Raw genomic sequence first — 22,204 nt, forward strand, 5'->3', positions numbered from 1 at the left:
TTTTTCCCATTGTTGTAACGCCTGCCCTTATCAGCACTCAAGCCTTTTGTGTGTTTAAACCACCTTTGGACTAAAAAAGCTTCAGTCTGTGCTTTTGGAATAGAAAACTTATCAAATCTTTATTTATTATTTTAAACCAAGAAAGACTCTAGTCTCTAGCATTGCTAGCTTATGATCACTTAACCTTTTCATCTCTCTCTCTCTTTCTCTCTAAAACACACTTACTCAGTGGAAGGTTATTTCTGATCTCTACGAGAGCCGGCTCATTAGGTATTAATTTGGTAGCTGCTAACCGGGTTGTGGTGTTTGATGCTTCATGGAATCCTACATATGACATTCAGAGCATCTTCAGGGTGTATCGATTCGGCCAGAGAAAACCTGTTTTCGTCTACCGCTTTCTGGCACAGGTACTGCACTGATTTTGCAATGGTAGAATCCAATTTTGCCATGTGTGTAAGTATTTCTTCCACGTTTGTGCATTCGTGAATTTGTCAAATACTCAATATCAACAGAAAATTGAAAAACTAATTGAATCGTAGTGATTGAGGTTTGATGATGACCCGAATAATTTCCTAAAGATTCTAATAAAATTGCATTTAGGGTACGATGGAGCAGAAGATCTATGAGCGCCAGGTTGCTAAGCAGTCTCTGTCGTCCCGCGTTGTGGACCAGCAGCAAATCCAGCGACACTTCACTCAGAGCCAGCTCAGTGAAATCTACCGCTTTAGACCCGACCTGCACAGCAAGATACACAGCAGCCAGCCCAAGGTAAGCAGACATGCGCGTGCGCACACACGCACACACGCACACACACACACACACACACACACACACACACACACAATAAAACCGTTTTCCCAAATTAGTGTAAACCTACCCTTAAGGGTGCAACAGTGGTCTCAGAGGTTCATCATTGAAAAAACTACTTTAAGTTGTTAAAGCTTGTCACAAGAGTTGGAGATGAGATGGTAGTGTGATCATTCAACATCCTGATCTCACTACCTCTCTTTTTGCTGCATGCAATCAAATCCTCATAGCAATGCTCTTTCTAGTAGAAAGCTTTCCCTGGACAATAGAGACAAGTACTCCAACAAAATTGGAAAAAACTGGAAGAAACAATGAATGAACCTGTGTCCCACACCACATAGTGTATGTAAATAATGTTGAAGTTTTAACAAACCCAGAACTGTTGAAAAACCCTGTTGGAATCCTGCCACACACACACACACACACACACACACACACACACACACACACACACACACACACACACTAAATTGAATATTTTCTGGCGAGGCTTAGACATCAAGACACTGATACAGTAAACACATGCACACACACCAACCTGCTCAGGGTCATCACATACTCAGAATGCACCTCTTTTGACCCAACCCGTATGAACAGGCTGACCACAGTAAACGGGTACATTTTGAGAGAGACATCATTCTCTCTTGTCTGTCTGGTTTGTGTGTGTGTAGGACAAGGTACTGGCAGTGCTGTTGCAGCAATGTGAGCGGAGCATAGTGAGCTTCCATGAACATGATTCCCTGTTGGACCACAGAGTGGAGGAGGAGCTTAGTGTTGAGGAGAGAAAGGCAGCATGGGAGGAGTATCAAGCAGAGGAGACGGTATGCACACACACTCACATGCTCCTAGATCTGTGAAGCAATTAACATTTAACAATTCTGGAATATATAACGTTTGTCATAGTACCTTAGGTACCACATAGGTTTACCTTTGAAACGCTCTTTAAATATGAAACAGCGTAGCCAACATAAACTTGTGGTTGTATTGAATGTTTTTCATATTTGGTTTAGTCAGTGCACTCCTTTTTGAAGCCAGTGGATGGTCTTTGCTTGTAGGCTTCCGTACAGGATGTCGGAGAGCAAACTTTACTCAACAGCCTCTGGAAGAAAACCAACACAGAATTGGAGGTAGGTACATTTTATCTATAGAGAGAAATGTGGGTGTGTAAAACAGGGCTGACATACAGGTAGTAAGTAGTTCCATTAGTTCTATGTTGGTTGCAAAATCCTACTTCTATTTCTGGGTTTATTTCATTTTACTGTTGCTTTAGCTTCTAGGCTGTTCTTTTGGAGCTTTAAAATTTTATTTTACACCAGAAAGAGAAGACAACACTTCTGTTCCTATGCTTATAGAAGCACAATGAACTAAGAAGTTCTACTCCAAGGTTGTGGAGCTGCTGCTTGTGTTGTACTACTCAAGCTGCTGTTTAGAAAAACACTTTTGCCACATTGTTTATTTCACTTTTACTGTAGAATGGGTTTAGGAAACTCTCCACGTCTCTGCATACCCTACAAAAACAGTCCTGACATTTTATTTTTTAAACTGCATTGTGGGGTTGTTTTCAGTAGCACTGTCCGTGGTCCTGAACTCCTACCCTGTAAGGACGGCAAGCCGTTGTGGCCTGAATGCTGCTGTCCTTGGTGCTGAAATAAAAACTGTATTGCAGAGTTAAGTCGTGTGTGTGTGTGTGTGTGTGTGTGTGTGTGTGTGTGTGTGTGTGTGTGTGTGTGTGTGTGTGTGTGAGAGAGAGAGAAATAGTGAGATAGTTATGTGATACTACTCCCAGTGTACACACTAGCAGTTACTCATTTGTATGTGTGTGTGTAATATGTTCGCCAGGCTATGCTGACGAAAGGCCGATTTGAACTTCACAAGGCTTTGCAGGGCATTCAGCCACATAGTCTGGACTACTTTGTTCATGAAGTGGTGAGTGTGTGTATTGAGTTGTAAAATACTTTTTAAATGGTCTGTATAATGTAAAACTGATTTTCTCTTTTTCTTCATTTTTTTTGCCAAAGCATGTAAACAATGTAAAAAGAAAATCTTAATACTTTATGGATCTTTTTAGTTCCTGTTTGTGCAGACCATTCCATGTCTTTGGTGGTGGAGTGCCAGTTTGGGTATTTAATTGGATATTTAAAAAAATGATTCTTTATTTTGTGTGTATATGATTAGAGGAGACACAACCCTTCATCGAGTGAGGATCAGATACAGCAGATGGCTCTTCAGGCTCAGGAGATCTTTGAAAGGCAAAAACAACACAAGATTGAGATTTACCAACGCAAACTCCAGACACAGCAAGCAGTATGTATACATGCACACACATTCTCACACCTGCAATACTATGTTTATGTGGTAGTGATAATGCAATTTTGAAAAGCACTGTAATGTGAAATGTGACTGAGTTGGGGGATTTGTTTGAATGGGGGCAAGGCTTTTACTTGATATGAGGCAGAATCCAAACAGACTTCTATTAGACTTTTACTATTTACACTGCCCTCTCTCCCTCTGGGGCATGATCTCTTGTTTCCTCTTTCTGTCTCTCTCATTTCATTCTCTTTCTCAAAAAAGGCCTACATTTTAACTAGGCCGTACGTTTAACCTGTCTCAAATTTCTGCTTTACATTTACTTCAAATTTACCTTCATTTTCTACTGTTTTAAATCTCTGTCTCTCTCTTTCGCTCTGTTTCTCAGCTAATTGGCTGCATGCAGAAGATTCTGGCAAAAAGAATAGACCCCACTTTTCCCTGCAGTTAATTAGGGTGATTTTTCACAATATCTCCTCTGTAAAAACATGGTGTTTTATGTAAAGTACGTTTTTATATTCTATATTATTATATATTATATTCATATTTGATTTGATCAACAATAAGAAGCAATAAATTTGTTAAATCTGTCCCCTCTTGCTCTTTTTCTCTTTTCTCACCCTCCCTTTTCTCTCCCCTCTTTATTACTTTTTCTGTCCTCGCTTCTCTCAATATAGCTTTTATAATATAATTGTGATGCATATTCTAACAATGGTGATTAGCAAGTGTTTTTTATATATATATAATTTTTTTTATTCCTATAATAATGCTGCCTGTTTGTTAGCGTCAGTGCTGCTTTCCTTGCTTTGTCAGCCTATATATATATATATATATATATATATATATATATATATATATATATATATATATATATATATATATGTATGTATATATATATATATATATATATATATATATATATATATATATATATATATACACACACACACACACACACACACACACACTTGAAATCAGAAGTTTACATACACAAAAAATCCACAATCAGTGGCTGACAATACTTTTTTGTCCGTGTGTGTGTGTGTGTGTATGTATGTATGTGTGTATATACAGTCATGCCCGAAAGTATTCATACCCCTGTCAAAGTTTGACTTAAATTTACTTTTATTTATTTATTTATCCCACAAATTATATTTTTGCCTGGAAATGACACAGGCATCTCCCAGGAGATAACACGAGGATGTACAAGAGGCATCATTGTGGGAAAAAATATTTCTCAGCTTTTATACACATTTGAACAAAAAGTGGCATGTCCAAAATTATTCATACCCTTCTCAATAATTAATAGAAAAGCCTTCATTGGCTATTACAGCAATCAAACGCTTCCTGTAATTGCTGACCAGCTTTTTGCATGTCTCCACTGGTATTTTTGCCCATTCATCTTTAGTGATGAGCTCCAACTCTTTGAGGTTCGAGGGTCTCCTTGCCATCACCCTGATCTTTAGCTCCCTCCACAGATTCTCAATTGGATTCAAGTCAGGACTCTGGCTGGGCCACTGCAAAACATTAATGTTTTTGTCTGCTAACCATTTCTTCACCACTTTGGCTGTGTGTTTTGGGTCGTTGTCGTGCTGAAATGTCCACCGGTTCCCAAGGCCAAGTTTCTCTGCAGACTGCCTGATGTTGTTGTTGAGAATCTTGATGTATTGCTCTTTTTTCATGGTGCCATTTACTGCGATCAAGTTCCCTGGTCCATTGGCTGAAAAACACCCCCAAAACATTAGGTTCCCACCACCATGTTTGACAGTGGGGATGGTGTTCTTAGGGTTGAAGGCTTCTCCTTTTTTACGCCAAATGGTGCACACATCATTGTGGCCAAACAATTCAATTTTTGTTTCATCTGACCATAAAACAGAACACCAGAAGTCTTCTTCTTTGTCCAGATGAGCATTTGCAAAGGTCAAGCGGGCTTTTGTGTGCCTTTTCTGGAGAAGTGGTGTCCTCCTTGGCCTGCGTCCGTGGAACCCAGCAGTGTGCAGTGTCCGTTGAACTGTCTGCCTTGAGATGTCGCCACCAGCAGAGTCCAGATTCACCAGGATGGCCTTGGTGGTGATCCTTGGATTTTTCTTCACCTCTCTCACTATTCTCCTGGCCAGCACAGGTGTCACTTTTGGCTTCTGACCACATCTTCTGAGATTTTCCACAGTGCGGAACTTCTTGTATTGTTTAATAATACTTTGCACTGTAGCCACTGGAACTTGAAAACATTTTGATATGGCTTTATAGCCCTTTCCTGACTTGTGAGCGGCCACAATGCACAGCCGCAGGTCCTTAGTGAGCTCCTTTGTCTTAGCCATGACTGTCCACAAACCAACTGCAGAGAGCTGCTGTTTTTCTCCTGTTGAGTTGATTAAAACAGCTGTTCCCAATGAATCAGGGTAATTAGGATGCTTTAAAACAGCTTGGACTATTTGGAATGGTATAGAACTTTGGATTTTCCCATATACTGTGACAGTTTTCAAAGGGTATGAATAATTTTGGACATGCCACTTTTTGTTAAAATGTGTATAAAAGCTGAGAAATACTTTTTCCCACAATGATGCCTCTTGTACATCATCATGTTATCTCCTGGGAGATGCCTGTGTCATTTCAAGGCAAAAATATAACTTCTGGTTAAATAAAAGTAAATTTAAGTCAAACTTTGCCAGGGGTATGAATACTTTCGGGCATGACTGTATATTTATATATATATATATATATATATATATATATATATATATATATATATATATATATATATATATATATATATATATATATATGTGTGCGTGTGTGTGTGTATGTATGTATATATATATATATATATATATATGTATGTATATATATACACATATACGTGTGTGTGTGTGTGTGTGTTCAACAATAATGATATGTTTAATCTTTCTCTCTCTCACCCTCTCTCAGCTCATTCTCTACACACAACAGATTGTGGCTACAAGAATGAAAGGCAGCTCTAACCGCACCAACAGAGCTCCGCCCACCACACTAGCCAATTACAGCAGACAGGCAGGCGGTGTGGTCTTATCAACCCCTCCCACTCATCAAGGCCAGGGTCGCCACTCTTACCTCTCACTTGGCCAGCCAGTCGGCAGGCCTTCCATACAACAGAGTTCCTCCGTTCCAGAAAGCAGTGTGCGGCCCAGTCCTGCCAGCCTTCCCTCTGCAGTCAGGAACAACAGGGAGGACTTGGTGTTTGAGCTGGTGTAGATCGGGGCTAATATCTGAGGGCTCTGCAGGGCCATATCTGCTTTATGCCCTCCAAGAGTCTATTTATTCATAGCACAACTGTGCTGCTGTGTGAATGTTTCGTACCTTAGCTTTAACAGACATGGCTTTCTCAGGTGATTGCAAGTGACCTTACTTTTCTACCTCCCAACTCACACCTTTGAAGGATGAAAACATGAACCATTTGAAGCTGTGGACTGGCTTTAGCACTGAGAGTTTATGGTTCAAGTGTTAAGTATCAAAATATTTGGCCAAAGATTGATTTTTTTTTTGGGGGGGGGGGTATTTGTTTACATAATGTTTACAACATGCTGAATACACTGTGTTTCTGTCTCAATTCGAGCTACTGAGCCAAGACACACTGGAAGGTGTGCTAAGATGGTCTTGGAATACATGCTGCTTTTTTTGTATTGTTTTGGAACTGTATGACACTAATAAATGGATGAAAGTGCCAAAACACCTTGCATTTTCTTTTCTGCTGGGGTGCTTTTTTGGTTTGTTATTTGGTTATTTATTTTTTGTTTTTGTTTTTGAACTCCGCCGCCTGTACCGGGCTTGGCTGTAAGTGTTAATACAGCTACAACAGATGGGTTAAATGCGGAGGACACATTTAACACTGTACAGTGACCAATACGTGCACCTATACCTTTCCCTTTTTTAAGTACTAGCCAATAGTAGTGCAGGAGGGCATGGTCTTTGCAGTCCTGGTTTCTATATGCTACCCACCTATCCCAGCAACAGTTGGGTGGGGTTTTGGGTTCTACACCGGTCAACTGTTTGGGCATATGTGAAATAGCAGAACACAGGGTTTGGGGTTCTAGAGTGGCTGATTCGGTCTGCACATGCACAACGAGTCAGTCACTCCACATGAGGGGTGGGGTTTAGGGTTCTAAACAGCTGGTTACTTCTGTGTAAGTAAATCAAGCCAATCCCAATCAAGCACAGGAGAGATGGGGTTCTAGAACAGATAATTACCTCTGTGTAACAAGCCAATGCTAGGGTTCTTCTTGGTATACAGAACATGTGTGGTATACAGAGTAAGGTTCTGCAACATCCCTATCTGGGGTAAGGGGCGGGGCTTAGCGAACAGCGGACTGTTTACCAAATAAGAGCGTTTCTCATATGCGTGTGAACTGGACTAACCAATCCTAGCACGAAAGGGGCGGGGTTTTGGAGTTCTGGACTCTAGAAGAGGGTCGCTGTGAGTATGAGCCAGCCAATAGAAATGCGAAAAGGCGGGGATTGCCGGGATACAGGTGGGTAAAAGTTAGAGAGGGAAGGCCGGTGTGGCGCGGCTGGTCAGAAGCTCGTGCTTCTTCTTCAGTATGAAGGTTTTCCGGTGGGTTCCGGTACTGATCGTCTCCGGCGTGGCCGTGTGGTCCTACTACGCTTACGTTATACAGCTCTGCCTGTGTAAGTGCTCTATAATAATATAATATAATAATGTTTTTACTGTTTAATTATTATTATTATTATTTTAACTAGTAATTAGATGTATTAAATTGTTGGTTTTTGGTATGTGTGGGGAAACAGCAGCCTAGCTGAGCTCTCAGTGTCAGGGTTCTGCACTGTTCTAGCTAAAACACACGGTGAAGGTACAGAGTAGAAAGAGTATAGAGTATTATTAGTGCTGAAGATATTTACCAAAGTGGACTGTTCCTCATTTCTGACTTTGGGCTTTTTTTTTTAATGTAATGGAGGAAAGCTGCTTTGTGAAATGTCCCTCAGGAGAAGGTTGACGTGTTGAGTGATGGAGCTGCTGTGTTTCTCTCTCCGCAGTTACACTGAAGTGCAGCACACAGAGAGGTAACACACTTACCCTTATCTACAGTTGAGATACATTACTCTTTAAGATCGACCTTTGCTAATAACCCCCCCCCCCCGCCCCCTTCTCTACCTTTCTTTTTCCTTCATCTCTCCTTGTCACCATTTCCCTCTTTAACTGACTCTCTTCTTCTCTTCTTGTCTCTACCTCCTCCTCCTCCTCCTCCTCCTCCTCCTTTTCTGTTGCTCTCTGTCTTCTCTCTCCTTCTCCCTCTCTCTCTCTCACTACTCACTCTCTCACACACACAGTAGCGTACCTGTCTGTGTTCCATGTGTGTTTTCTGATGTTCTGCTGGTGTTTTTGGAAAACGCTCTCCACCCGAGCTACAAGTCCTTCCTCCAAGGTAAGAAGCCCTGCTGCTCCCCTTCGCCTCTGTTCCGCCCATCTCTCAAACATTCTCCACTCTCTCATCACTGAGCCGTTACACCAACAAACAGTGATGCTTTGGGTTAGTTTGAACTGTGCGCATCATTTCCACACAAATGAAACCCAAAGTTTCAGTGCTTTCCGTACTTCAAGTGTTGCTGTAACATGCACCCATCAGCCATACCACCCACAACAGTACAATGTAAAATATGCAGTGGTCAGTACCTACCAAAAGTGGTTCAAGGAAGGACAACCATTAAACCGGAGGCAGGGTCATAGGTGCCCACTGCTCAGTGATGCGATCCATAGAGGTCCCACCTCACACCTTACAGGACTTACAGGATCAGCTGCTAACGTACTTGTTGCCAGATACCACAGGACACCTTTAGAGGTTGGGTGGAGTTCATGCCTCACCAGGTCAGAGCAGTTTTGGCAACACGAGGGGAATCTACACAATATTATCCAGGTGGTTTTAATGTTATGGCTGATCTGGGTATTTTATTCATGCAGAGATGATGAACGCATATGAATCAGGTCAGGTCAGTGTTTGTCTGGGGCAGAACTTGATGTTGGAACATATCATGGCTTTGTTGTTGATGATGACCACCTGCACCGCTTGCCATTAGGACAGTGTGTTAGGGTGAACGAAGGTAAATATATTAGACATGATGCTTTGACAAGCCTCTACTTGGCAAGAACTTTCCATTTTTTACTTTAATAAACACGTGTGTTGCCTTGGCAGTGTGTTGAGATCATTACCTTGCTGTAAAATGTGTCTTTGTCCCAAACATTATGGAGGACACTGTATTTTCTCCAAAAAAAAACATGTAACACACCAATTGCAAACGCCATAAATTACACTACATATCATCCATATCATGCATATGAATGATTACCATAACTAATGCAAATCCACTTTGGCTGTTTTTCACTTTTTGACATCAGCGATTTGCTCTTATGTTTTTTCCTCCTTCTGTAAAGTTGGCATTTTGGAGAATTGGCCTGATAGTCACACATTCTCAATGGAGAACACACACCCTTGGACACAGCAGGATTAGAGCAATAACAGTGACAGTAGGCTGTTGTGTTAGTAGCTAAATGGAAGTTAAAGGTGGGGTTCCACAAAGCCTCTAAAGTGGACTTTCCAAATGAAGTGTGACTCCCAGGATGGGGCTCTGTAATACTGAGTGTGAGCTGTGTGTGAGCGGGATTGGAGAGCCATGTAGTTCAGGGGGGCATCAGGAGGGGCAGTATACCATCCAATTAATCAAAGTCTAAAGTTTACAGCCTCCGAAGAGTGATGCTACAAATGACTGTAAAACAAAACCTCTCCTTCTCCTAGTGTAATTTGCTTGAGTGTGTTTGTGTGTGTGTGTGTGTGTTTGTAGTTCCATCTGCCGGGCACACAGCACTATGATCTGCCGGACAGTGTAGAGATGAACAGGGAGATCCTTCTCAAGATTGCACACAAGCTTCCATTACACACACGCACGGCCACCGGAGGTAAGAAAACAGCAAGTGCCAAACAAACAAACAAACAAGCAAACACCTGATAGGTCACATGATAGATTTACACTCACACAAACACACACACAGGTTTGCTGACACTGCAGCTCAGACACACGAAGCACAAAACAGAAATAAATGAATTTAAGCTGTTTGTTGTTCAGACTTTAAAACAGAAGTGAGTTTCGTTATTATTTCTTTAAGAGTATTATTGTTTATTTCAGCTGTTTTCATAAACATGGGTTCTATAAAGAACATTGCCAATTCAAAGAACCATTTGGATTCTTTTTAAATGCTTCTGTAATTCTGGATGAATAGACCAATAGAAATGCTCTAAATTGCATTGAACAGCAACAATATATACTATCATTTGAGAATCCTTTTCAGTACTAAGTAGAGCCCTTTTTGCTTTGGGTGTATCCATATAGATCAAACATTTGTCAGTAAAGAAAATATACAGCATATTTCTGGTAATATATTAGATCATATCTAAGTACATCACTAATGTTGCAATTAAATTTTAAATATAAAGCCTTGTGGGCAAACCTGGTAAGTTTACATCCTTTAAAGAGACGTACATCCACACATTCAAAAGCAGATTTTTCTTTTTTACTTAATTTTTGTAACACATTGTAGAATAAAAAAAGGGTGTGTTTGTGACATGCGTAAAAAAAAAAAAAAAAAAAAAAAAAAAAAAAAATATATATATATATATATATATATATATATATATATATATATATATATATATTTTTTTTTTTTTTTTTATTTTTTTTTTTTTTCATAAAATAGATTTTATTTTTTAATAATGTTACATATTCTAAATATTCGAATTACATTTCTAGGACCAATATTAAATATTTGCATAAATATTTTTTCCTTATTTGAGTTTTGCTATTGATACTGCCATTCTGTCAGAAATAGCAATCAGTACATATAATATTTTCTTGAATAAAAACCATTGGACTATTTACAGGTAATCCACATTAATGCATCAACCTTAATCAACATCATTTCCCCCTGAGGTTGGCTTTTACCAAAAACATAATCATAATAATAAGAAATAGTCATAATTCATTTCTACATGACCATTTTCCAGTCTTTTTCAATGGAACAGGTTGTTATTGACTGTGCCCACAAGCGATTTTTGAGCATTTTATGCTGAATGTTAGTATTAATCATTCTTAAAATCACCCTTCGGGTGATCAGGTTGGGGCTCCAGAATGCTCTAATGCATTTTTACACCCCTAGTAGCCACTCAAGATTATCCAGTATGAGCACTGTCACAATCAGCTGGTAGTGGGTCGAGCTCTCCATGAGGAATGGGAAGGCTACCGCCAGATCAGATTGCTAAAGGCAGCGGGTTTGTTGACTCGGTCAGTGGAGAGCAGCTGGTTCTAATGTCTCTGCCCTTCCTTTGAGCATTTAACCCCCTGTTCCTCTGGGGTGCTGCAATGTGACACCCTTACCTCCTTTTTAAGAGTTTTACTTATTCAGAGAGGGAGCGCTGAGACCTCGCTTCTGTCTTTCATCACTGTCCTGTAAGACTGCAGAGATCGATTTGTCACTGACAGTGTTGATTCTCATTTACTCACTCCACACTCCATACACACTCAGTCCAACAGACTATGTGATGCACATAATACACTATATGGGCAAAAGTATTTGGACACCTGCTCATTCACTGTTTCTTCCAAAATCAAGGATTTACAAAACCCCAGCTCATCCCAGAAGTACTGGATGGAGCACTGTCATTGCAGAGAACACATTTTTATTGCTGCGCAGCTCAATGCTTGGGGGGCTGTATATCCCTCTAGCCCACGCCTGGCATTAGGCATGGTGCCAATAGGTTCATTATTACCTGCTCCAGACAGTCCTATTACATTGGCAATACTTCTCTTCAGGGACTAGACAAGCTGTGTCAGTAATGGGTGCAGCTGAAAAAAAGTGGAATGCATTCAATAAAAAAGGGTCTCCACAAACATTTGTACATATAATGTTAGCAATAGGTGCAATTTAAAGTAGCTTAGCTTTTTAAGCTTCTTTATGGATCAGTGAATGCAGGGCAATAAAAAAGCAGGACAGAATGTTTTAGTCTTGGTGATGCCGAAGACTTTTGAGAGCAGCAAAGAAACAAACAAAAAAAGGATCCTTAACCGAATTGAGCTTCACCTCTCTTTCAAAGCCCAGATTTCCAAATGGCTTTCTAAGAGACGTTGGCTCTGTTGTGTGGAGATTGTTGTTTCAATCCCTGGTGATGCCACAGCCATCTGTGACAAATATCTGTGGCATTCGATGGCAAATAGGCTAAAAGACAGGACATTCTGGAGGTATGCTGTCCGTATGGTCACCACCATCCAAGGTGGGATATTCTTGTTTCTCATGGCACAGGTTTTCATTGGTGACTCTGTAGTTCTGATTTTAGTTCTCGTTCTTCTTCTCCTTGGTGTCGGCCCTAATTAGAGTCTGCGGAGTTTGAAAGTAGATATCTTAAAGTCTGAATCGCGTTCGTACTTCAGTCCATGCTTCTAGATTACTACACACTGTAATCTCTAGCAACTGTGTGATGATGTAGGGATGCAGTTAGCACCAAGCCTGAGGGGTGTGTGTGTGTGTGTGTGTGTGTGTGTGTGTGTGTGTGTGTGTGTGTGTGTGTGTGTGTGTGTGTGTGTGTGTGTGTGTGTGTGTGTGTGTTTGTTTTCTCAGCTTTCAGGTTTTGTCGACACTGCCAGCTGATTAAGCCAGACCGTTGCCATCACTGTTCAGCCTGCCAAATGTAAGAACACTGTTTTCTCTTTTTGTTCCCTGTGTGTGTGTGTGTGTGTGTGTGTGTGTGTGTGTGTGTGTATGTACATTCCACTGTGTAGCCTCAAGTGGTAGGGATGCTGTTTGTGTGTGTGTGTGTGTGTGTGTGTGTGTGTGTGTGTGTGTGTGTGTGTGTGTGTGTGTGTGTGTGTGTGTGTGTGAAGGGGGGAGAGAGAGGGAGAGGGGAAGGGGAAGGGGAAGGAGAAGGATTACAAGATGTCGCTGAAGTGCTTAGTCACATTTATTTGAGTGGTCTGAAAGAAAGCTCTCAAATGAGCCGCACTCACTGTCCTCTCAGCTTACCTGCCTTTGATTAACGTCCAGATGCGTGTGTGTGTGTGTAGGTGTGTGAGGTACACTCTGTATTACTCTTTAATGAGATGAGAGTAGTTCCTGTGACCACAGAGCCAGTGATCGGATGGAACATCCTCTCTCTCTCTCTCTCTCTCTCTCTCTCGTCCTCTCTCTCTCTCTCTCGTCCTTTCTTGCACACTCCTCCACACATCTCAAAGTCCCAACCAGAGATTCAGACATGTTTGATGAATATTAACGCTGTTAAACAACTAGTCTTAAAAAACACGTCATTCGAACACTTTAGCACTCAACCATATAACGGCTCTCATTCTCTCTGCTTCTCTGCAGCTGTGTGCTGAAGATGGATCATCATTGTCTCTGGTAAGTCAAACTGGTTAAAAGCATTCCGTATAATTTTAACACGATTCCCAGCAACTGCGTGTGTGTGTGTGTGTGTGTGTGTGTGCGCACACAGGTTGAATAACTGTATCGGATTCTCCAACTACAAGTTCTTCCTGCTTTTCCTCCTGTATTCCTTACTCTACTGTTTCTACATCGTCATCACGGTTACGCCCACCTTCGTTCACCTGTGGCTGGTGAGTGACAGCATAAAAAAAAATTAACAGTTTTACCATTAGAGGCAATGTTTCCAAACTAGGGGGTAGACCCAGTGATGCTGGAAGTACATGATATGGTACAAAAGTATTGGGACACCTGCTCATTCCTTGTTTCTTCCGAAAACAAGGGCATTAAAAAAAAAGAGTTGATCATGCTTTTGTTGGAGTAACTGTCTCTACTGTCCAGGAAAGGCCTTCTACTAGGTTTTGAAGCATCGCTGTGAGGATTTGATTGTATTCAGCGACAAAAGCTTTGGATGATCATCATCCCACCTCACCTCCAACTCCCCAAATCCCAAAAGTATTGGATGGACCATCATCATTTCAAAGACTATACAAGCTGTGTGCGGGCATCTACATATCTGTGATAGCGATGGGTCCGACTTGAAGTAGCTGACTTCAAGTTGGTTGCACACTCTGCAACCATTTTAAGCTCATGTCTTTTAAGTGCAGCAAGACGTGGCGTAGTCAGTGCCTATTTACACCCATGCATGTCTACAGTTGAATCGATAGGCACAGCAAGAATCGGCTCAGTGGTTATAGCACCGGGCTATTGATGACAGGGTTGTGGGTTCAATACCCAAACTCGACAAGCTGCCACTGCTGTTGGACCCTTGTGCAGGGCTCTACGCTTCCTGTAGTGTATTACACTCTGTCAAAATGCATAGCATCATTAAGCGCCCCCTTTCAGTGTATTACAGTCTGTCAGATTGACAGTATGGATCATACGAATATTAAAGAGCATCATTAAGCGCCCCCTATGCATCCTTCAGTGTTTTACAGTCTGTCAGATTGAAGAGCATTAGAGAGTGTTCCCTACGCTTCCTGCAGTGTATCACGATGTGTTTTGGCAGGGTAAATATTTTAACCACACCCCTTCTCCACACACACCTGATGCAAGTCCTTGATGAGATGAGAACTGCGTGTGTTAGAGGGAGCAGTAGGACATGCAGGGCAGCAGGACTCCAGGACCAGGACAGAGAACCACTGCTTTAGGCTTCTATTAATGCAATGACAGATCAGATCCATCTGGATACATTTCAGTTTGTTTGAAATTTGGACATGCTAGGGTTACCTGCACTGTCCATCACCCACATTAACTCTCTGTCTCTCTTTGTCTCTCTTTGTCTCTCTCTGTCTCTCTCTCTCTCTCTCTCTCTCTCTCTCTCTCTCTCTCTGTCTGTCTCTTTATCTCTACATAAGTCCGGGATGTTTGACAGTTCAGCTAAGCTGCACGTGTCGTTCTTGACGCTGGTGTCGGCCATGTTTCTGGTGACTCTGTTCTGTTTGCTGCTCTTCCACTGCTGGCTGGTTGCCAACAACAGAACCACCCTTGGTACATGCTCTCAGTGCCTGAAACCATTGCTCCCACCCAAAAATTTGCTTTACTTATGAAAGTTGTTAATGACAGCACTGAAAATGATTATGAATTGATGTGAATTTATGAATTGTTTCATTTAGTGCTTGTGAAAAAATGACTGTCTTTTTTTGTCACACAATTTTTTTATGTTTCTTTATTGCTTTCACTCGCTCGCTCACTCACTCACTCACTCATGTTCTCTCCTCAGAGTGGTTATCATCCCCATTTTTTCCCGACGGCCCAGATGGTGGGGCATTTGACGTGAGCATAAAAGAGAACATCTTACAAGTGTTTGGCTTGGATTGGAGACTTTGGCTACTTCCGGTTTCCAGCAGGTAACTTCCTCCCACTTACTGTAGATTGTTTATTCCCTGAACCGGTTAGCCAAACTGGCCAAAAGCATATCATACATTCCTGTATTATTATATTCAGTGGTGAATTAGTGGGTCTTTATTAGAGCTAGACCTTCAGTTCAGGTGTCATTTAACAAGACAATCCCCCCCCCCCCCCGATGATTTCTAGTAGAGACCACCTGCTCAATCATTATTTCTTCTGAAATCCAGGGATAAACAGACTTTATCCTGCCCTTAAATGTCTCTACTGTCCCTGAATGTCTTAAATGACTCTACTGTCCCTGCTTTCTACTAGATTTTGGAGAATTGTTATGAGGGTTTGATTGTATTTAAAAGCTTTAGTGAGGTCAGGATGTTGGATGATCATCATCCCACCACATCCCCAACTCATCCCAAAAGTATTGGATGGACCGCCATCATTCCAGAAGCTAGACAAGCTGTGTGTATGTGTTCATCTGCACATCTGTGGGGGTCCAACTTAAAGTAGATGAATGTATTCAGAAGCGGTGCCCACAAACATTTGGACATGTAGTGTATGTAGTAGTTTTACAGCGACCCCTTCAGTAAAGAGTCCTGGCACAGAGCTGCAGCTGTCTGAAACTTGCTCACACTACAGCTTACGTTCACAGACGACCAATGGGTGAGCTTGATTAGCTACATATATTAAGATACCACTGAGAAAAATATCCTGACTGGACAGTTTTGCATTTAATGTTTCACAGTAACCCTTTTGTATCCAAAGAAGCGTAAGAGTACTATAAGACTTAAATTCAAGCAGGATTCTAAAATCATCAGGCCTGTTTTGGTTCCCCACTGACATTACTATTACTATGAAGATGAAGGGCTAATATGTAGTTTGATATTGATGATTTACAGTAGTAGCACTAGTCGTAGCAGTAGTTTTAGGTGGTGGCAGCTTCGGTTTTGGAGTGTCCCATGTTTGCTTATCTGAGACCCACATTGAGTATCTTCTCTTGTTTCAGTGGAAGAATGCTAACGTAGGTAGTAGGTAGCATAACATTGACCTAAAGCTAACAGCAGCCAATACAATTATATGCTAATTGGGATCATGTTACCTGATGCCCCCTGGGTTTCTTACACTATTAGCTACATGTATACTAAATGTAACTACAGCTAAATTCAATTAGCAGTACGTTTTGTTGAAGGCTAGTCAGGTATGCTTTGCAGTCACACAGATTTGGAGATTTGAGTCTAGTTTAGAAATTAGAACCATTTTGTTTGTATTTTTATTTTTATTTTTATTTTTTTGTAGTCAAGGTGACGGACACTCCTTTCCTCTAAGAAAGCGGACCGCATCACACCATCCAATCATGACGAACGGCACTGGATGCTGGGAGCGGGAAGGAATTGTGGGTAAGAGAATTTCACTGTCATTTTATAATTTTTGTAACTCAATTCTCAATCCGGACCAGATTGGTGACTCATCTAGAGTCCAGGTCTAAATCCGGCCCTGATTTTGGTAATTGGCCACTGGCTAACTATGCAACCATTACCCCCATAGCTATTTGACCAGGTCAATGATCCATTTCATATCAACTTTTTAAATAACAATAATAAAAATTAAAAAAAAGATTTTTAAAATTTGCTGCACATTTATAATAAGTAAAATGACTTCCAATCCAGTAGATGTTTAATGTGCTTAATGTAGGTGGAATTAACTAATTCGCCCCTGTTAATTAACTACTTAATCAGTGCCCACTCTTCCAGTATTGAGAGATTCGCCTAATTGTGCACCAGCATGTGCTGGTTTCAGCTCCATGTGGTGATTTGGTAAATCTTTAATTTACTGGGACTAAATTCACCCTACTTCTCACGCTGTCTCTGCAGGCTATCTGTCTCTGTTCTCTCCCAGTCATTAACTTAAGTGTGCTACCTCAAAGAGTACAGTTACTGTCACTCACCCCATCCCCCCCCCACACACACACTGCAAACGGCAAACCACGCACACACACAGAAACTCTGCATCCCCCAGTGTTAAAGCTCTCTATTCTCATTTCTTTTTCTTGAATTTCCTCTCTTCTCTTCACACTACATCTCACTCTATCATCAAAAGTGCAAAACCATTTTTCAAATGCTGACATGCAAACAAGCCTATTTTATTATTATTATTAGTAGTAGTAGTAGTAGTGTTAATAGTATACTCTAAGCAAAAAGGTTCTATATGGTAATGAAAAGGGTTTTTTGGACGATAGTTGAGTCTGTTAGCATTGCGTTAATACAACAGGATTTTGTAGGATATTGAGTTAATTACTCAAGATACTGTAAAAACAGAACATTTCCAGAGATTCTGTGAGTAAATAATAAAATCCTAGGAGTGACTGTGCCTCTCAGTATTTACATTTTGATAATATAGATTCCTCACATCGCTGTTGTTGATGCTAGCAAACACGATGCCTCACTTTCCCTCAATGGGTCCAGCTCTACAGCAGCTCTACTGTCCCAAATACGAGTGGTATCTGTTCAAATTCATATAATTATGCAGATGTGCAGCTTTTGCAGCTCGCTGTACTCCTCAGACTGAGAAGTTATCTGTACTCCTGAAAGTACTAGTGCCCCCTACTGTGTTTGTCAGGAAACTGAATAAAACAGCTTTGATTCAGTCTGTTTCAATCCTGTTTACCACTACACTGAACACACTGCTTTTACTAACAATCACATGTGAGCCATCCATCTTTAAATACCACAGATCTAGTTTGGTACTACACAGGGCCGTAGTGTAGTAATACCATAGCAGTAATAGTAGGAGTAGCACTAGACAACACATTTTAAGGAAAGACATTTTTGGTGACCTATATATTCTTTATGTAGTCATTAAGTACAATACTATGTATCTGTACTTTACTGCTTCTGTGCCATGTTGCACCACAGTGCTAGAGAAGTGTAATTTGAGTTACTTTCAGCTGTTTGCAATAAACTAATCAAACAGGATCAATTTAAATAGCTCATATACCAAGTGTTTTCTCAAAATCCAACACACAATGACTCTTTCAATGCAAGACAGCGATCTCTTCTCTGAACTTTCTTGATCTGGCCATATTTCTAACATGCAATCAAGCGTCACAGTCAACAGACCTCAAGCCAGTCCAGTTTTGGTTTTCAAAAAAGAAGACAGGGCTTTCAAGTAGGCCTAAGTTGTAAGATCATGGCAGAGTGTATGTATGAGGCTGGGAGGCAAATAAATATATATATAAATATCATACAACTGTGGCTATGAACATTAATACATAAACATTAACTCATGTATCAACACTAAGAAATAGCCCTAATGGCTTATATTGCTAAATCAGCTTCTTTTGTTTCAACTTCATTTCAAAAGTAAAAAAAAAAAGACAACTGCAGTCTCAGCAATATTTCACACCCTGAATAGAATCCCTCACAACAGCACACGTTTGCAAATCAGGTGCCAAATCAAGAGCTTCATTAGTTCATTAGCATCGGTTGCGCAGGAGATATAACACATCAAATACCTGCACGGGGTCCCCAGAACTAGGATAGAGAACCCCATTTTTTAGACAGTCGTAGGGACACATAAAGAAACACACTGTTGGAACTGACAGGTGTTGGGCAGGAGCTATGCAATAAACCTACTTTTCAGGAGGTGAAATTCATTGGGGTTAGACAGCCAGGGAAAAACCTGTTAGTCACATGTCATTAACATTAACTAGATCTTAATGTAAGAAAATAAAAAAAAATGCTCATCTCATCTCAAACTCAAACATCTATAGAACCAAAAAGTATTGGCCCTGCTGTTTGAGTACTTTCAGAGAAGTATATTTTAATAATAAAATATAATAATAAATAACTAATGGTCATCAGAACATTTGTATTGTACACCACAAACCATAAAAGAAACAAAACCTGTAAACCAGTAAAACTATTATTATTATTATTATTATTGGTAATAATAAGTAATTGTGAGCAACTGATAATATTTAAGGACAGGTGACTAATCCCATGCCCAGCGGAAGTAGACCTAGCCTGCCTGAATACTTCATTCTTATGTGTTTTTATTCTAGAAAACATCATCTTTCCATTTTTTCTCAGTTCAAATAAAACACATGAAATGAAGCTAAGAGTGACTTGAAATCCAGGCTGTATCAGAGCACAGAGGTATTGGCTCTGGAACCATTGACCTCTATTCTTCATGCTGATCATAGATCAGTTCTGTGACTGAGAGGCTGCAGTGTTACACACGTCTGAAATGTGAGCTTTTGCCGCCCCCTGCTGGCCGAGTGACAGTGCTGTTCAAACAAAAGAAGACTTCAAATCTCCAATCTGTCTTCAATCTGTCTTCAATTTTCATCCATCTTCAAACTTCTTGCAAAGTGTGCTAATCGCATTTGGCGTTTGGGACGTTTAGAGAAAAAATAAAGTAGCTCTTTTCGTGATCATTTGTTTATTTATTTTTATTCTAGACCTAAACTACAAGGTTAATTTTGTTAATGCCTGGGTGCCTAGATCACCACATACTTGCCTCCCTCAATAGTTAAACAGCATTTATAGAATTTCCAACATTAATGTTGAAACAACTGAACATTATACAGCTCTTTTAGTAGGATGACCATGTTTTGGTTTTCAAAAAAGAGGACACAGGGCTTTAAGTAGGACCGTGGCAGTGTGTATGTATGAACCCGGAAGGCAGTTAAATATCTCTAAAATCATACAACTGGGACTCTGAACATTAATATTTTATGTATTACACTAATAAATAGCCTTAATAGCCAATATTGCTAAATCAGCTTCCTTCATTTCAACTTCATTTTAAAAGTAGATAATAATAATAATATATATTTCAACTTTTATATTTTTTTTATATTGATGTCAATGTAAAAATGAATAAATACATCAACAAGTAAAAAGATAAAATCCAATGAAGTCAAACTGATTTGTGTTTATTTACATTTGCAATTAGACATTTTTAGGCTGTGGTCAGAAGACAGGGCTTAAGTAGTTTGACCAATGGTTGATGTAGATGCAGGAATCTGTCATGGTTAGGATGTTGTGGCTGGAGGCTTTCAAGTAGCCCTGTTTATAGCCATTTGTCAACCTCCCTCTACACCTTAGAATTAAACAAGCCGTTTTTCTTACTGTACATGGATATATGTAAATATCCCTCTGTTTTTGCTGACCTCTTACAAGCCAAAACAAAACTTTAGCCACTAATAAGCTTTTTACTCTACGTCTGTGTGCAGTTACAACACAATGAGCAGGGCTATGCTACAGTAGGCCAAATATGCAATCGGACTGTAACTTATGACATCACAACCATGATGCCAAAAATATGCAAAAAATGTGGAGTGTGCAAAGATGATATTATATATATATTGCTTTTATATCTTGGGATGGCAGAATCTTACTTAGTCCCTCCCTGGTTTACAGCATCTGACCAAAGTTTACTTTTACAGCTTCCCATGAAGGCGGCTATGTTGCCATAGCAATAGATGACTGAAAGCTGTGTTAACAAGGTAAGAGATATGGGTAATACCGTTTGCCAACATTTTGCTAGATCTAACTTTTAGGTTATGAATGTGTCTAAAACAACAGTTCAAATGTCCTTACTGTAACAGCATGCTGCAGGTGTAATGACAATTTAGCTGCTTTTGAGTGTAAATAGCCTGTATCATTAGCTTTGGCAAATATTTTGTCATTTAAAAGGAAGATTACATTTTTGATCAGCCATGGTAAGTCATACAGTGTATAAAACCACAGTGATTGGTCTGCAAATAAAGATCTGGATGTGGGGGGACAGCAATGAGATTGGTGACAGCCTCAGAGCAGCGTTTGTAAGCAATGTTAGCCTTATTCTCCCATTGTAAGCTAAGGAAGCACACATAAATCACATCAGGTTTATTGTCACATCACGAACACAGGTGTTAAGGTGAGTGAGAAACGTGCATAGTCCCTCACGGTAGTAAAAAATATTTATAAAATACTGAATATATACACTATATATTACCATGCACTATACGTACAATATACACACAGTGCATACCATCTATGTCCATTATTGCACTGTTTAAAATGTACAGACTTGTTATATAATCTGAAATGTTTACATCACTATTTACATATAGACAATTAAAGGGGGGGGGGGGGGTCAGGTGTAGTGTGGGTGGAGGAGGTCTTTGTGGGTGCAGTGTGACTGAGAGAACGGTACACTGCACTACTGGCTGTTCAGCAGCCTAATCGATTGAGCATAGATCTGGTCTGGCTCTGGTCTTCATGCTTCTGTACTTCTCGCCGCTGTGCAGCTGTGAGAATAGGCAGTGGCTTGGGTGGGTGGAGTCCTAAACAATGCTTCTGGACTTTCTCAGGCAGCAACTGGTGTATAAATATGTAATCTTGTGTGTGTGTGTGTGTGTGTGTGTCCTTCTAGGTTGTTTTACAGCAAGAGGAACACACTGTGACACTAAAACCAAAGTAAGAATTACACTGACACAAACAGTGGAGCTCAGGGGCGGAGTCGAGAGGCACTGAGGGTGTGTGTGTGAGACACCAGGCAACCCTGAAAAGGAACAACGTGGAACTTTTAATATGGATGGGTACAGTGGTTTTAATGCTCTGTTTCTGAGCGTGAGAAAGTCTGTGTGAGATGTTAATAGCTAATATGTTAGCTTAAAACCAAAGAATGTTTATTTCCAAAAAATGTTATGGTTTGAGCACAAAAATGACAGAAATAAAGGCAGATGATGTTTTG

General features: G+C 40.3%; 2 protein-coding genes across 3 annotated transcripts in view; both read left to right on the forward strand.

Moving 5' to 3' along the window:
• Window positions 1-6,811, forward strand: part of atrxl (ATRX chromatin remodeler, like) — a 36,453-nt gene extending 29,642 nt beyond the window's left edge. The window contains exons 30-36 of one of the 2 annotated variants that reach the window (XM_072676595.1): window positions 230-407; window positions 601-768; window positions 1,479-1,628; window positions 1,863-1,934; window positions 2,647-2,733; window positions 2,983-3,111; window positions 3,503-3,943. In XM_072676595.1, the coding sequence (XP_072532696.1) occupies window positions 230-407; window positions 601-768; window positions 1,479-1,628; window positions 1,863-1,934; window positions 2,647-2,733; window positions 2,983-3,111; window positions 3,503-3,565 (847 nt within the window). In that variant the 3' untranslated portion in view covers window positions 3,566-3,943. Of the gene's footprint in view, window positions 1-229; window positions 408-600; window positions 769-1,478; window positions 1,629-1,862; window positions 1,935-2,646; window positions 2,734-2,982; window positions 3,112-3,502; window positions 3,944-6,039 lie in introns of those variants that run through there. The other variant, XM_072676594.1, reaches the window with a different exon arrangement.
• Window positions 6,812-7,608: 797 nt separating this feature from the next.
• Window positions 7,609-22,187, forward strand: zdhhc15a (zDHHC palmitoyltransferase 15a). Its single transcript, XM_072676596.1, has 12 exons — window positions 7,609-7,773; window positions 8,140-8,166; window positions 8,434-8,528; window positions 9,940-10,054; window positions 12,764-12,833; window positions 13,505-13,537; window positions 13,632-13,752; window positions 14,977-15,109; window positions 15,342-15,468; window positions 16,760-16,860; window positions 20,913-20,972; window positions 21,884-22,187. Exons 1-11 carry the CDS (start codon window positions 7,686-7,688, stop codon window positions 20,954-20,956), a joined length of 954 nt encoding a protein of 317 aa, XP_072532697.1. The 5' UTR covers window positions 7,609-7,685; the 3' UTR covers window positions 20,957-20,972; window positions 21,884-22,187.
• Window positions 22,188-22,204: the final 17 nt, after the last annotated feature.

The sequence above is a fragment of the Salminus brasiliensis genome, chromosome 1, assembly GCF_030463535.1.
Source record: "Salminus brasiliensis chromosome 1, fSalBra1.hap2, whole genome shotgun sequence".
NCBI lineage: Eukaryota > Metazoa > Chordata > Actinopteri > Characiformes > Bryconidae > Salminus > Salminus brasiliensis.

Excerpts from the sequence above, each read along its gene's own strand:
- zdhhc15a (XM_072676596.1), top strand. The coding sequence starts at position 7,686 with ATGAAGGTTTTCCGGTGGGTTCCGGTACTGATCGTCTCCGGCGTGGCC. Across the intron at positions 15,110-15,341 it reads CAACAACAGAACCACCCTTG|AGTGGTTATCATCCCCATTT; the intron begins GTACATGCTCTC and ends TTCTCTCCTCAG. Across the intron at positions 16,861-20,912 it reads GGAGCGGGAAGGAATTGTGG|CTTCCCATGAAGGCGGCTAT; the intron begins GTAAGAGAATTT and ends TTACTTTTACAG.